The sequence below is a fragment of the Schistocerca americana genome, chromosome 8 (genome assembly GCF_021461395.2).
Source record: "Schistocerca americana isolate TAMUIC-IGC-003095 chromosome 8, iqSchAmer2.1, whole genome shotgun sequence".
In the NCBI taxonomy this organism is placed as follows: domain Eukaryota; kingdom Metazoa; phylum Arthropoda; class Insecta; order Orthoptera; family Acrididae; genus Schistocerca; species Schistocerca americana.
Genome location: NC_060126.1, coordinates 261,125,763 through 261,141,810, shown reverse-complemented (window position 1 = coordinate 261,141,810; position 16,048 = coordinate 261,125,763). Strand labels below are relative to the sequence as shown.

Sequence of the window (16,048 nt, the reverse complement as noted above, 5' to 3'; positions counted from 1 at the left end):
ATCAGTTTCAGACTTTACAGGGCAGTTTGCCTCTGATTAAAAAATACTTTTCTGTTTTCTCTCTTTTCCATATAATGACCTACTTCAAAGAGGACATTGTAGTATTTACGATGCAATACAAAATTGTGACACACTGAAATGATATGCTGACTGGAAACAATGACCTATATAACCATGCCCACCAGTCAAATTCATAGCTCCTAAATGCTACACAGGTTCTGTTTTTCTCATTATAAAAGGCTAGCACTAATCAGACACAACAACATGATGGAGAAAGATAACTTAGAACGGTGGCTATGGGAGACAGAGAGATCTGAGAATTATTAAATTTCAGGTGTGTAGCCTCCTAAACCCTCTTCCTTCTCATAATATTTCAGTACATTCCTGTTGGTCACCTTGAGAGTGGGCCAACATGTAGAAGATGGCCAAAAGGGAATACAGTCAAAATATTAGAAAAAAAAATACGGTTCATGTTGGTTCGCACCTGTATTTTAATGATTCAATTATTGTGCCATGAAAACATGAAGATACACACAAAGAGAGCTGTGTTTAAGATGAGATAAGCATACACTGTAGTATCAATTGGACAAAAGAACTCAGACAAACCTGATGGGTAGAATTTCATTTTTGACACATGTTGCCTTTTTCACAGAGTTTTTACTTCGCAAATAATCAGAAACATCATATTTAAATAATTGTTATGAAGTAGGTTAGCATATACTTTTACCGTGAAAGTTGAAGGCTGGACTACAAATCTTCCTGATAAATATCAATGATACATTAAAAGTAACAGAAAGTTAGAAGTCAGCTGAAAGTATAGCCATTTCCATAAGTTAGCATAAATTGCAAGCACTTGTGAAAATATAAAAGAAAACAGTTATAAAAACAAGCCTCTGCATATTTCACAAACCAGGTATGACCCTAAGTTTTATGTTATTATTACCAAAAATGACCTCAAACAATAATGTATATGATACTAACATAAGCTCATCAGTGATTTTCCCCTTGAAAATGTAAACAAGAGCTCTGTTAATAAGCATAAGACAAACTGCCAGCTGACATATTCTAATGAACACATTGATACTTGTTAAGACAACTGAGAAATCCATTCTTGAAAATAAGTCAAAAAAGTGATGAGATTAAAAAAACTTTTCACTAGAATTAAAAGAATGGGATGAGAATCATGCAGATTAAAATACCCAATGTGCAATGTTTTGATGACTCAATTGACTGACAATCATAAATTGTGGACTGCTGTTAACTTATGTTGTCCACTCAATATTTTCAATGAAAGATGCATCTGCAGTAATCTTTTGGGAATATAAATTCAAATAAAGAAGGGCTGATCATTAATATGCCTCAACGAGACAGAAGAGTAAAATCTGAATGTTATAAAATGAATGGGTGCACAACACACGGAGATATTCTTACACATGGTTAGTGATACCATTACCTTCAGGCTGCTTTGCACCTGGACAGATGGATCGCATGAAATCATCTGGGGTCATGTAGATCTCCACAACATCACCTTTTATGACTTTAACTGTTGCAAAGTATCGGAAAATTTTGTCTGGCGTTGAGAAGTTACGTATCCTGTTCTCATATTCAATTATCTGTGAACATTTGATAGTGTAATGTACCAACATTTTGAGCCCAATTTTTTTCTGTATAGTGAAACCTAATCCATATTATGACAATAACTTTGGGGTATTCCAAACACGAACAAACTATCATCAGCAAGGAAAAACACTCTACACATCAAGCAATGTGAAACTTCATAGTCACTGTTTAAGTAGATAAACTACTTGGTATCAGTAAATACATTGGACCTAATGTACAGAGACACAATGCTGTATCAGAAGGAACACTAAAAAGTTACAAACAGTGATTACAGACTACAGTGATTACAGCTACTGCATGCACAAATGCTCCAAATAATGACATGTGAGCACTGAATGACAACACAATATTCAGTATTGCTCCAACACAGAGCTACAAACAAAATGATCTACAGCAAAAATTACACAGACAAGTTTTACAACAGTGTAATTAATACACATTAATAAGCACCCATGATCAAAGATCTACAGCACTACACACATAATTTTTACAACAGTAAAAGTAATACATATTAAAAAAGCAGCATATGATTTCTTTTTAAGTACAGCTTGACAGATTTATAATACACAGAATCATAGTATGAAACAATGGAAAGTCCAGGATGGAATAACTACAACATTATGAAAAGGATAGGTTGGTACTAACCATACTTTGGAGACAGTGAGTTGCAGACAGGCACAATGAAAACACTGCTATACATTTATCTTTCAGCCAAAAGGCCTTCTTCTGAAGTAGAGAATGCACACACATTCACACAACACAAACTTTAACATGACCATTGTCTACGGCCACAACAGCCAGAGATAGTGCTCATTGTGTGTGTGTGTGTGTGTGTGTGTGTGTGTGAGAGAGAGAGAGAGAGAGAGAGAGAGAGAGAGAGAGAGAGAGAGAGAGAGAGAGTTGAGTGAATGTGCATGGGAGAAGGCCTTCTGACTGGAAGCTAAATGTAAAGCTGTCTTTTCGTTGTGCCTGTCTGTAACTCAATTCTCCTCTATATGGTGAGTAGCAGTCTCTCCTTCGCATAATACTGTTGATTCCTAATATAAAATTAATTGAGAAGAAAATTTACTTGAGAAAATTATGAGACAGGGTGGGCTTCAGGGAAAAATTCTTGCTACAGTGGACAGGCACACACAGAAGTACATACTCTTACCCTAACTTTCAGAACTTGGTTACTTTCTCACGAACGAAAGAGGAATAGGTTGGGTACAATTAGAATGAAAGGGCACGCCACTTACATGTCGAGATGGGAGGGTCCTACCTGTTGTGAGGATGAGGAAAGACCATAGCCCAAGTGATCTGCCCTTTGTTTCTAACCTTACACAAGCAATTCCTTCCTCCCTGAGAAAGGAACTAAGTTCTGAAAGCCAGTATAGTTTCTTGTACATTTATATGTATCTATCATCAGTACTAAAAATTTCACCTTCTGGAAATAAAGACTAGCCAATCATAATGTCAAATGAGTAAATCAAGGCACTTTAAGATAAAATTGTCTTAATATATTATGAAGTTCAATACACGGAGGACAAGGACAAGCACTTATGAATAAAACTATGGCAAAAGGATCAGTTTGGCAACATTTCTTTGTATGTATTGAGTTTCACTGCAGTTACTGCTGTTTCCCTCTTCTACATCTATATATATACTCTGCAAGACACTGTATGGTCCATGGCTAAGGTTGCCTCAAACCACTAATAGTCATTTTCTTCTTCCACTCACAAATGAAGTGAGGGAAAAATTACAATCTGTATCCCCCTCTAAATTTCTCTTAACTTGTATTCGCTGTCTTTAAGAGGAAATGTTTGTTCGTGGCAGTAGAAGCATCCTGCAGTCAGCTGCAAATGCTGGTTCTCTTAATTTTTTCAAAAATGTTTGGTGAAAAGAACATCACCTTCCCTCCAGGGATTCCCACTTGAGATCACAAAGCATCTCTATTCTGTAACACTTGTGTATTGACCAAACCTACCAGTAATAAACCTATCAGCCTGTCTCTAAATTGCTTCAGTGTATTTCTTTAATGTGACCTGGTGAGGATTTCAAAAACTTGAACAGTACTCAGGAACTGACCATAGTGGTATTCTACATGTGGTCTCCTTTGGGTGATTTCATCTTAAATCATACAGTTCATGTCAATGTGAGGTCATGAATCTGTCTGGAGAAAATATATATCAGACCTCCACACCATAAGTGTTAAGAAATAAAGTATTTCCATTTTATCTTAATTTCGGTAAAGTGATTATTTTGTAAATAATTTTGTAAATAACTGTTACAACAGTAGAGGGAAAAAAACATAAGTAATAAACCAGAAGCGCTGGAGAACTGGAAGATGTTTTGTGTTAAAGCTCCGTCTTAGTGTGTTGAAATTCCACTGACACCCACACACTTATGGGCTTCATTTAACTTACAAATTTAAGATGAAAATATGAAATTTAATTTAACTTTCCCAAATAATTTTTTTTTTTTTTTTTTTTTTTTTTTTTTTTTTTTTGCTAATTTGGAAAGTCACAGAACACCATCTTTTCTGTCATATTACCAGATAGTACTGATGTAATTACAAACAGTATCTTCTCTGTTCCAGCTATCTGTATGATGTAAATATTTATTACTAAAAATGTAAAAAAAAAATTGCGTTTATACAAGTTTTTATGAATTATTTACTCAGAAACCCAAACCTGTAAACTTTTAAGAGTTACACAAAATATTGTTTGGTTGATATGTTAGCAGTCAGTGTGAACACAGTGTGCAATATATTTCTGCGTAAAGTGTTAAAAAAGTTTTCAACATTCTACATATTTCGCATCACTGAATTTCTAGTGTAAAATATACTTGTTGGCAACACTGTTTCCAGTGTTCTGTTTAAAACAAATGAGTGAGAACTTGCACACAAACCATTCTGCATCAAGTTTTGGGTCTGGTTTGAACTTTTTGTTAGATGCAACGTCAGTGAGGAAATACAGTAGTGAAAGAGTGAGGTGGTTGGACTATGAAAAAGAGACTCAAGAAGGTCGTGTTTAAAAAAAAAATGAAAAACATTTCACAGTTGCTGGAAATCTGTCAGAGTTATTGCTAAAATATCATGGTCCAAAAAAGCAATGGTATCAGCATCACATCCGTTGTTCAGGAATTGCTCAGGAATTGCTACACCCGCTACAAGAAGAAATTTAGTGAGAACCGACCTGAACGATCAGCATCACCTGACAGTGAAACTGAAGAAGACAGAGCAGATGTTCACATTCCTGAGTGTGAAGTTGTCGATGCACTGAATGTTAGCATTTCTGCTGTAGCCTCTACTATATGCCCCCTTAAATGTCCAGGAAAGGTAACAAGCACAAAAAGAAAACAATAAATAAAAAGAAAAGTGGAAGAAATTGAAACAGGTTTTACACAAGCAACATCTTCAAAATTTTGTGAAGCGTATAATGTAGTTGCACTTGGTGCAGAACCTGAAGAAAGTGATATGTGCACAAAATGTGATAAGTGGTATCAAAACTTAACCTATACTGAGAAAGTACAGACACTGATACCAGGTAGCTACTTTACGCACTAGATACTGAAATACATACCCACCTCACATTTGATTTCAAAAGCTCAAAAAATAAAGAATGAGAAAGATATTTGGGCATGCCCAGATTCTTACTGTGGGCATCCATTGCTGGATGATATTCTTACTGTTGCTCTGGAATATTACCTCAGTGATGACAAAGATTACAGCGAGCGAAGTCCTAATCAAGCTGATGTTATCTCTAATAGTGAAAATGATAAAAAAGATTAAAAGGTAAACAGATACATGACAAGTTCAATAAGAGAAGTATATCTCCTAATGAAAAAGTAGAACTGACATTTAAAAATTAGTCACACAAAATTCTACTCCTTATGACCAAAATGGGTAAAATGCCAGCCAGTGAAGGACGTAGGCACATGTATTTACTGCACTAATTTCAAACTTGTTTCTTTCACCATAAGAAGTATCACAGGAAAGAAGTGCACAAAGATGGACCTGATGCTTTTGGGTATGTGTCATGAGCTGCAAGATAAATGTTGGTGTGTAATGTGTCCTGGTGCTGAAGTGATGACTGCTGAAGCATTCCACCTTCAGGATACTGACAATGATGTAACCTATGCATTGTGGGAGGGAGGAGAGTTGGTGAAGAAGACAGTAGAGCCACAGAAGTTTGTTAAAGAGGTTAGGCATTGGGCCATGGAAGGAAAAACTCAACATCATATCTGAAGGATTCAGAGAGAGCCCATAGCAGAAGTAAAATCATCCACATCTCAGAATACTGACACATTGGACCTTCATTTCGACTTTGCTGTGAACTGGTTTGTTGCTTTGCAGAACAAAATTCAAATTTAGCACTGGCAGACATCGCAGGTACCAATATTCACATGTGTCGCTCACTTCCTCGGAATATCACACTGTTTTGCTTTTGTCAGGAATGATCTCACTCATGACAATGCACATGCATGCTACACTGTCAACATGATAGTTGATGACATAGCATCTAGATGCCATGCATTTCCTAAACATGCGTATATGACTGATGGCACAGCATCTCATTTTAAAAACCGCTTTCAGCTTTATGAGCTTTGTCAGCACTGTTGTACACGAATTAAGACAAAAAAAAGGGTTATTTTCAGCAACAGGTCATGGAAAAAATGTATGTGATGGGGTATTAGGTCTCTGTAAACATCTTGCAACAAGATTTAATCTCCAGCATGAAGTTCTTGATGTTATAGAGACACTACTGGATTTACACACACCATATCAACATTAGTAACAGACATGAAACTCTTAATTCTAAATAAAAGTACGTTAAGGGAATTTTGTTTGATAAAAGACAGAAGGGTAGTCTGCTACAAAGCTAATGTTCAGAATTCAATCAAGTCACTACTGGATTGCATCCCGGAGTGGTATATACATTGCAAGAATGGTTCTCCATGAAATGCAGTCTGTTACTGTGTGTGAAATGCAGAGACATTAGAAAACTCTGTAGTGAGCCACTTCATTTCTTATGTGTATGACAATCGGTGGTGGGTGGGACAGATAACTGTGTCATGAGCTGCAAGATATAACTGTCTCCTTTATGACACCTCACGGCCCTGCGAATGCTTTCAAATGACCATCACCAAAATGTCAGTGTCCAGTTTCCATTTTCCATGTACTCCTCTTGTTGAATCATCCTTGTCTGAGTGCAAATTCAGCTTGGCTATACAAGTTTGGTGGGCAGCAGATGAAAAAAAACAACTCTTTTCAACAGTGCAGTGTTGATTGTTACATTGTAAGCAATTTTAATTCATGGGAAGTCATGAAGAAGTAAAATCATGACAGAAGACAATAATAATTTGTAAATAATATCATAAAAAGAGAAATGGGTATAAATATTATCTACCTCACTTATGATATAAAATGCTTTCGAACAAAATTATGAATTGTTTTTGCACTCACTTATAATGTTGTAAAGTAATTTTTTATTCAGAAATATCTGTTTTGCATGACATTTACTTAAAAACAGTGATCAATTTAAATAGATTTTTTGACCTTGAGAGAAGAGTTAAGTCTACCTAAAAAATGTCTTACATTTTGTGATTGTGTATTCCCGAAGTACAATGACCGACTAACATACCATGAAACTTTTAGAACATATATGATGGGGATTTTGGAGAAAATTTCTAAATACTCAAAAAATTTCAGAGTCTTTCATCTTTCTGTACAAATAGTTTGACAGTTTGAGAATTTCATGCATTAATGTCATAACTGACAGATAGCAGCCCCTCCACTTCATAATTTCTCAAGACAGTTAACATCCTGTGACTATTCATACTTTCAAAACATAATTTAAAATAAATAAATAAAAAAGAAGTGGAGCAGAGAGGGGGCAAGCAAGCTCTGCAGTGTGTATGTGTTAATCATGTCTCATAGTATTGGGAACAAAGTATTTATTGAAAATAAATTCAGTTCTCTATAACTTTTGGTTTCTTTATTACAGTTTTTCAATTTTCCCTTTCATTACAACATTTTCACAAATACTATCATTTAGAGAAGTCTGTAGCGTTTTAACAAATCATCAGAAAATCAAAATATTGTAGTTTTGTACATGTATCATGTGGATCTTCCACTACATATATTTTTTTCAGCAAACTTCGAAATAATGATGCGACACACTCGTTTTTGACCTGTATGATTTGAGATGAAATTGCCCCTTAGCAAATGAGCTACACTTTCCTTTACAAAAAAAAAAGTCAAATTCAACCATTTGCCTTCCCTACTATGACCTTGTGTGCTAATTCCATTTCATATTGCTTTGCAACATTTCACTTGGATATTTAATCGAAGTGATTGTGCCAAGCTGCTAAACACTAACACTTTATTAAAAAATTACAGTATGTTTTTTCCTATGCATCTTCATTAACATACATACATTTTTCTACATCTAGAGCTAGCTGCCATTCATCACACCAAATAGAAATTATGTATTCTGCTACAGTCACTCAATAATGATACTTTCCCGCATGCCACAGCGTCAGCTGCAAACAGTCACAGATTACTGCTCACCCTATCCATCAGGTCATTTATTTATATGGCGAACAAGAACAAAACTATTACAGTTTCCTGGGGCACTCATTATAATACCCTTGTCTCTGATGAATACTCATCAGCAAGAAGAACGAACTGTGCTCCATTACTTAAGAAGTCTTCAAGTCACTCATACATGTATCTGGGAATCTATTCCATATGCTTAGACCTTTGTTAACAATCTTCAGTAGAGCACTGTATCAAATGTTGTCTGCTAACTTAGTAATATGAACCTGGCTGTAGCCTTCATTCATGATCCGCAAGATATCATGTGAGTAAAGGGCAAGCTGTGTTTTGGATGAGTGATACTTCCTAAATCTTAAATGCTCATAGCACAGTCATTTTTACAGAGACACTTTTCTATTCAGTTTTAAAAAGTCATTCCCTTTTGTTTACCAAACAGATATTCTTCTTTCAAGTGTTTACTCCAACTATGGCACACCCAATTACATTATACTGTACAGAATGTACTTCCACATTTACAGCAATACTGATTTTAAAAACTACTCTGTATCTCATCAGAAGGTACTGAATTTTCAAGTTTACATTTAAATGGAAGTTAATTGAAATAAGTATAGTAAATAAAAGTTTAAGTTGATACTGCAGTTATTCTACAAATTTAAGTGTTTGATGTCTGATTGTTTCCCCAAATTCAAAGTTCAACAATATAGGAAAAGACAAATTGCTACTTACCATAAAGACACACATTAAGTTTCAGACAAGCACAATTAAAGGACATTTACACATAAGCTTTCAGCCACAGCCTCCATCACAAAAAGAGAAACACACACCATTCACTCATACGAGCAATCACGCCTCATGCACACATGACCACCAACTCTGACAACTCATGCCAGAATTGTGTGAATGAATCGTGTGTGTTTCTCTTTACCATTGAAGGCTATGGCCAAAAGCTTGTGTGTAAGTGTCTTAATTGTGACTGTCTGCAACTTAACATGTCATCTTTATGGTAAGAAGCAATTTTTTTTCCCCTACATTGTTGATATTCCTATCTGGAGTTTCCATTGTCCAATCAAATTTCACCACATTAAAATACACACGCCAAAAAAAGGTTTACATCGCCTTGGTTCCAAGAGTTCTGGAACCTGTACAGGAAAATTGGAATAGAGATCAACATAAACATCAGTTCCACTCTTTTTATTGCTCATGAAAACCACACATTGCATGCTGTACCACAATATAGCGAGACCTTCAGAGGTGGTGGTCCAGACTGCTGTACACACCAGTACCTCTAATATCCAGTAGCACATCCTTCTGCACTGATGTATGCCTGTATTCGTCATGGCATACTATCCACATTTTCATCAAGGCAATGTTGGTCCAGATTGTCCCACTCCTCAATGGCAATTCAGTGTAGATCCCTCAGAGTGGTTGGTGGGTCACATTGTCCATAAACATCCCTTTTCAATCTATCCCAGCCATGTTCAATAGGGTTCATGTCTGGAGAACGTGCAGGCCACTCTAGTCGAGCAATGTCGTTATCCTGAAGGAAGTCATTCACAAGATGTGCACGATGGGGGCGCGAATTGTCATCCATGAAGACAAATGCCTCACCAATATGCTGCTGATATGGTTGCACTATCGGTCGGAGGATGGTATCCACATATTGTACAGCCATTACGGCGCCTTCCATGACCACAGCCATATGTTGGCCCCACATAATGCCACCCCAAAACAGCAGGAAACCTCCACCTTGCTGCACTTGCTGGACAGTGTGGCCAAGGCATTCCGCCTGACCAGGTTGCTTCCGAACACGTCTCCGACCATTGTCTGGTTGAAGGAATATGTGACATTCATCAGCGAAGAGAATGTGATGCCAATCCTTAGTGGTTCATTCGGCATGTTGTTGGGCCCATCAGTATCGCACTGCATGGTGTTGTGGTTGCAAAGATGGACCTCGCTATGGATGTCAGGAGTGAAGTTGTGAATCATGCAGCCTATTGTGCACAGTTTTAGTCGTAACACGACATCCTGTGGCTGCATGAAAAGCATTATTCAACAAGGTGGTGTTGCTGTCAAGGTTCCTCCGAGCCATTATCCATAGGTAGCAGTAATCCACTGCAGTAATAGCCCTTGGGCGGCCTGAGTGAGGCATGTCATCGACCGTTCCTGTCTCTCTGTATCTCCTCCATGTCCGAACAAAATCGCTTTGGTTCACTCCGAGACGCCTGGACAGTTCCCTTGTTGAGAGCCCTTCCTGGCATAAAGTAACAATATGGATGCAATAGAACCACGATACTGACAGTCTAGGCATGGTTGAACTACAGACAACATGAGCCGTGTACCTCCTTCTTGGTGGAATGACTGGAACTGATCGGATGACTGACCCCCTCCGTCTAATAGGCGCTGCTCATGCATGGCTGTTTACTTCTTTGGGTGGGTTTAATGACATCTCTGAACAGTCAAAGGGACTGTGTCTGTGATACAGTATCCACAGTCAATGTCTATCTGGGAACCGGGGTGATGCAAAACTTTTTTTGATGTGTGCATGTTCTCCCCTTTAAGTTTCTTTCGAAGTCACAGACTTAAACAGTTATTGGATTCATTTTCTGGCTATTTATATTATAGACAGTAGTATGAATCTGCACCACATTTGTGTTTATATTGCTTGTAGACACTCCATTGTGTATACATTATGCCACAGTTTTTATTTCATCTTTGAGGAACTCCACATTCTGAACAAGTGAAATGGGAACAACAATATGAATTAATTTACTTCAGAGATGCACTACACTGCAACCATAAATGAACATTCATACAACTCTATCTTTCTTTTGACTTCTCTGAAATATTTTAATTACTTAATTTCTTTTTTATAAGTAGATGAAAAGATGTGTAATAAATACTTCCAGGAAATAATTTAAGACTACTGTTGCACCTGTCAGCTGTAAGACTACTTATAACAAAAAAAAAGTAAATTACAAGCTTCATGCCATTAACACTGAAAACATTTTTACAAATATTAAATTAAAAAATAACTAGTTCTCACTGTTGGGGATCTTTCTCTCAAAAGTACACAGTACAGATCAAGAGGAAAATTACTAAAAGAAGCAGGAGTAGGGTTTAGGCATCAGACATAGAGCATAAGGTTGGATCAGACCAGATGGGCAAAGGAAATGTTTCTAAGAAGTTTTCAAAGGAATCATCCTAGTATTCATTATCAGTGATTTAGAGAGCCCATGGAAAACTAAAACTGAATGGCCACAAAAGGATTTGACCTCCATTCAGCCTAAATGAGAGTCCACACGTCTGAGAAGAAGATTTAACTGATCATAATATGCCAGGAAATTCAGTAAAAAATGAATGTTTTTCTCAAGACGGTCTTCCACTAGCTGACATTTCAAATGAAACTGACAGCTCTGGAGTAGTTGTATGTATTTCCTTATAAATATTGAGCAATGAGGTATTAAGAATTGCTTGTCTACCCTGAATTAGTTACCATAAACGTGTATGAAAACTAATGCAACCATGAATATCACAAAGGAAGAAAAATATAATCACTACCAACAATGAATCACTGTTATGAAACAACATAATCATGGTTCACTATAATAAGGAAGCTGGTAAAACAGAGAGGGTTGAGAATGCAAGAACCTTTTAAAGGTGACTTAAGGCCCAACAAATCAGCCAAATTATAATGTATCTGGAAGGAATGACACCTTATCTGAACATGAATTTCAACTTGGTGCAACAAAATTTTTATTGAAAAACTGTCCAACCTCAATGATCCTGTGCCTGCAGCAATCTTAATTGATGAAATGTAAACTTAAAAACTCCTTCACCTGTCTACATTTTGAAGGACATTCAAAATATAGATGGCTGAAGGTGATTTTACATTTTACATTGCATATCTGAAGTCCCTCAACCATCTTGTACAAAGACTTAAGTGATGATGTCAGTGGGTCAACACGGTGACACAAAGGGGTCATCTGCTGCAGAGCCATTCAGCAATGCGCACTGAACAGTGTGCTCACAAAATATCTGAGCCTGAACCAGCATTGTATTCTGTCACCAGATCTGCCACAGATTGCCACCTATCCTACTTTCCAGTATAGTCAATAAAATCAGTTGTAAACACACTTGTTTATTTTCAGACGATGAGTGTACAGAAAATTTTGCACATCTAATGCATATGGCAAAAGTCCCAAATTTAGTTGTGCCAACTTATGTACCCTCACAATATCCCTCAGTTAGAGAGCTGTTCTATAGCAAAATAGTGTCTTATACCTCACCCAGCAAAGTCTACAAGGGTTGGGAAGCAAAAAAAGAAGTTTATTGACAATTACAGTGTTGTGGTATTGTGGCACATTTGATCCTTGTGGCAGGTGTATGAACTGTCCAACAGCACAGTAAATGCATGAAAAACTCCTTGGGGTAGAACAGTTAGGACAGGAGCAAGTGTAGAGCCTGATTCTCCTGAATAGCACCAAGGCAGCCACTGAGATTAACATACCTGTCCAAAGGACAGATCCCCATGAACAGTGTTACATACCCTCACTATACAATACACTGTGGAGAGGCTTAACATTTAATGCAAGACAATGTTGTGAAGTCTGATGATTAGGAACTTACTTACTACTAGTATTACTACCACTACACCACACCACCACCACCACCACCACCACCACCACCTTTCCTCTGCTTGACAGCCAAATACTTGAGATCATGTTTTTCCCATTACCAGAATTCAACTGGCTACTTCCAAGTCAAGCATGGACACAGAACTGTGCATCAATGACCTTAGCTATATAAGTCAATAGAGATCATGTTTTCTGATAACGCTCTGATAAATGGCAGGAATATAGTGGCCACATTCTTCCTCGTTCCTTAGTCTTAGCTCAGGCTCTACTTCTGACATGAAGAGTGTAACACCCATTCTTTACAAATACATCATTGAAATGTTCAGTTTTGTATTTAGATCTCTAGAACAAATAGAATGTGTGTCCAGTTTATAGTCATTTCAGGAAACTCATTTGGCTGTAGATTATATAGAAGCATATGTATATTTTAGTTATCTAGTGGAAAACAAATTGCTCTAAGCATAACAAGCCTCTCTCTTCACTGAATCATACAGCAACGGTAGCTCTCTAGGTCTAGTTTAACAGCAGAAGTCTTTTAACTGGAATGTGTGTTGGTGAAACTGCTGCAAGATATCTTTCACGGATAATCATATCACATGGCTGTCAATGGAACAACAGCAAAAAATATGACAGTTATGGACATCAAATATCAGCATGTCATTCCCAAAACAGCAACATACACCGAAGAGAGAGAACCTGTAGTAATATCCATTTTTTCTCCTTTGCGCAAAATTGACTGGTGGTCTAATCTTTAATTTGGGGCACCTGTGAGCTTCAACTTCTCATGAAGGATGCAATCAGATTTAACTATTTACCAGGTATTTCATCAATTTTGTGCAGCACACTACATGTAGAGTCTTAATAGTTGGGGGGGGGGGGGGGGGGGGGGCATAACAACGAAAGGTGTACGCTCAACAGGATTTCAGGTCATCAGAGTAACTGATAATGGTGACTTTATTTGTTAGCAGAGAACTTGCACTTAATGTGCATTTTGCTTTCCCCTGTCTAGATCTGTCCTTTAAAGATAAGAAAGACTAAAGTTTATACGTCATTATTTGTAAACTGAAATACTTAAAAAAAGTTTTCCAAAACTGGAAGAGAAAATGTTGTGAAATGAGGATCCCTCTGAAATACTGTATACTTTAGTCTTTGCTGATGACCAGATGCTGACAGCTTAAGACAAAGACCATTCCAATTACACATTGAGGAATCTGCACAAAGAATGCTCACAATGAGATCCAACAATAAATACAAAAGAGACAGAGTAGATGGTAGTGGTGAAAAAGACCAAGGATTCTGTAAAATTAAAAATTTCTGGACATTTAAATACCTGCATGTAGCTTATACAATAAATAGAAGAAGCACACAAGACTTCACAAATAAAACTGAGCAAGAAAAAAAAAGTAATTGGCCAACTTAACTCCTTGCTAAGGAGTGACAAAATTACAAAGAGAATGAAGATCTTACTGTACAGTCAATCATAGATAGTATTATTACATATGACACTGAAATATGGGAGCTAACCAGAAAAGAAAAAAAATAAATTGATGTTCCTTTAGCTGGATTTTTGGTGAAGAAGTTGTCAACTCTCTAGAATGTAACATGACAGAAATGATATGACAAGGAATTACAAGAGAGCTCATTACCTTCAACAAATGGATGATAACTGATGGTCAAAAACAATCTAGGAATTCACATCAACTGAGTGAAGAAAATTTGGAAAACCAACTACCAGATGGATGCAAGATGTTTAAAATGCATTGAATCCAAGGGGTCTTCAGGAAGAAGATTACATCTTTGCATAATAAATACAGTTACAGCAGGAACAAAAGGATTCCCAATACTGTTCTTCCCAAACAGTTTTGCTCTGGAGATTATGAAGATGTCAGTTTTGTTTTTGGAAATGTATAAGTGGAATCAGCATAAACAAATACTACTACTGAATGTGTTTTATGTAATGGGCACCATCAATAGGATATATCATTTTGGTTCTCATTAAAACAAAATGTTGCTTGAAGTATAATTTTATGTGACCATTCAATACAGCCCTCAAATCTGTCTGGTGAAACAAACAATATACATATAGAGACTGCAAAGCATAAATAATCAATATTTCCACCTCAGTATGGCTGCTTGTGATGTAATTTTAAATATCTTACTCAGTTCCTTATGGATACACCAATTAAACTTCATGTTTTGATGTTACTTTGACTTAAATCTAAGGTTGAAAGTTGTATCAGAATTACTTCAGATTGCTTGATTGACTTAATAAATACAATTACACTTGCCACAGCATTTTGTTTAGCCAAACATAATTTTCTGTTGAAATTGCACAAAATGTCATGTGATTTTATACTTTACATCTACAGTACTCAATACTAAGAAAAGATTTTTGGTAAATGCAGTACACATTAATGTGTATGGATTGGGGTGATATTTCATAATGTTTCTAGGATGAGTAGTCAACGTCACACTTTTTTACCTTGAATCATTATTCTGTTAATGGAAGTCCCTTCTAAAGAACTCTATTGCAGACAAATGAGCAGAGAATGAGGTGTAGAAATATTGGTGAAATATTCTCTATTTATCAGCCAAGTCATGGCATCATGCTGTCATAATATTTCGAGGTGATTTCTAGAAATCACCCCCATGTGAAGTGTTAGGTTCACATCCACCTGCTGCTGCTCAACCACATGCCTCCAGAAGAATTTTCATGGCTGGTAGTAAGGATGTCCCTAGCAAGGTGGACAGAGGGTCCAGGTATTGAGTCCTGGTGCTGCCAGTCTGCCAGTCTTTTCTGCCCACTGCCTACATCACTTTCACACCAAGAGTGTTCCTGACATATTTTTTTAATGCCACATCCCATACAAAAGCTCAGTTGAAAACCACTGTCCTGGTTTACACATCATCATGTACTGTTATTTCTACTGCCTTTTTGCTGAGTCCTCTCCATTTGGCTCATTCCTCCCACCACTCTTCTTCCTCCACTTGCTGCCAGGTCACACATCTCCTTTCCACAGATATTCTCACTCCCATTTTCCACCGTATTCTTGGGCACCGTCTAGGTCTTTTTCCATCCATCTTTAATTATTTCATAATTTTGGGAAGTCTCTGCCCACACATCCTCTTAACAGGCCCGTACCACCTTAATCTCTTTTTTTCTCTCATACTTTATTGTTTAAGGTCCTTTCTAATATCTACTTTCCTTACTCTGTCCATTCTTGTTTTTCCTTTAACTGCTCTGAGAAATTCC

The 16,048-nt window shown here is 36.9% G+C and overlaps 1 protein-coding gene across 5 annotated transcripts in view; it reads right to left on the bottom strand.

Annotated features, from left to right (window-relative positions):
- The window catches only part of LOC124545392 (calcium uptake protein 1 homolog, mitochondrial), a 231,674-nt gene that overhangs the window by 161,840 nt on the left and 53,786 nt on the right, over positions 1-16,048 (bottom strand). For 2 of the 5 annotated variants that reach the window (XM_047124305.1, XM_047124308.1), the window contains exon 4: positions 1,454-1,613. The exons of the other annotated variants lie outside the window; for them this stretch is intronic. In XM_047124305.1, the coding sequence (XP_046980261.1) occupies positions 1,454-1,613 (160 nt within the window). The remainder of the gene's footprint in view (positions 1-1,453; positions 1,614-16,048) is intronic. 5 annotated transcript variants of the gene reach the window in all.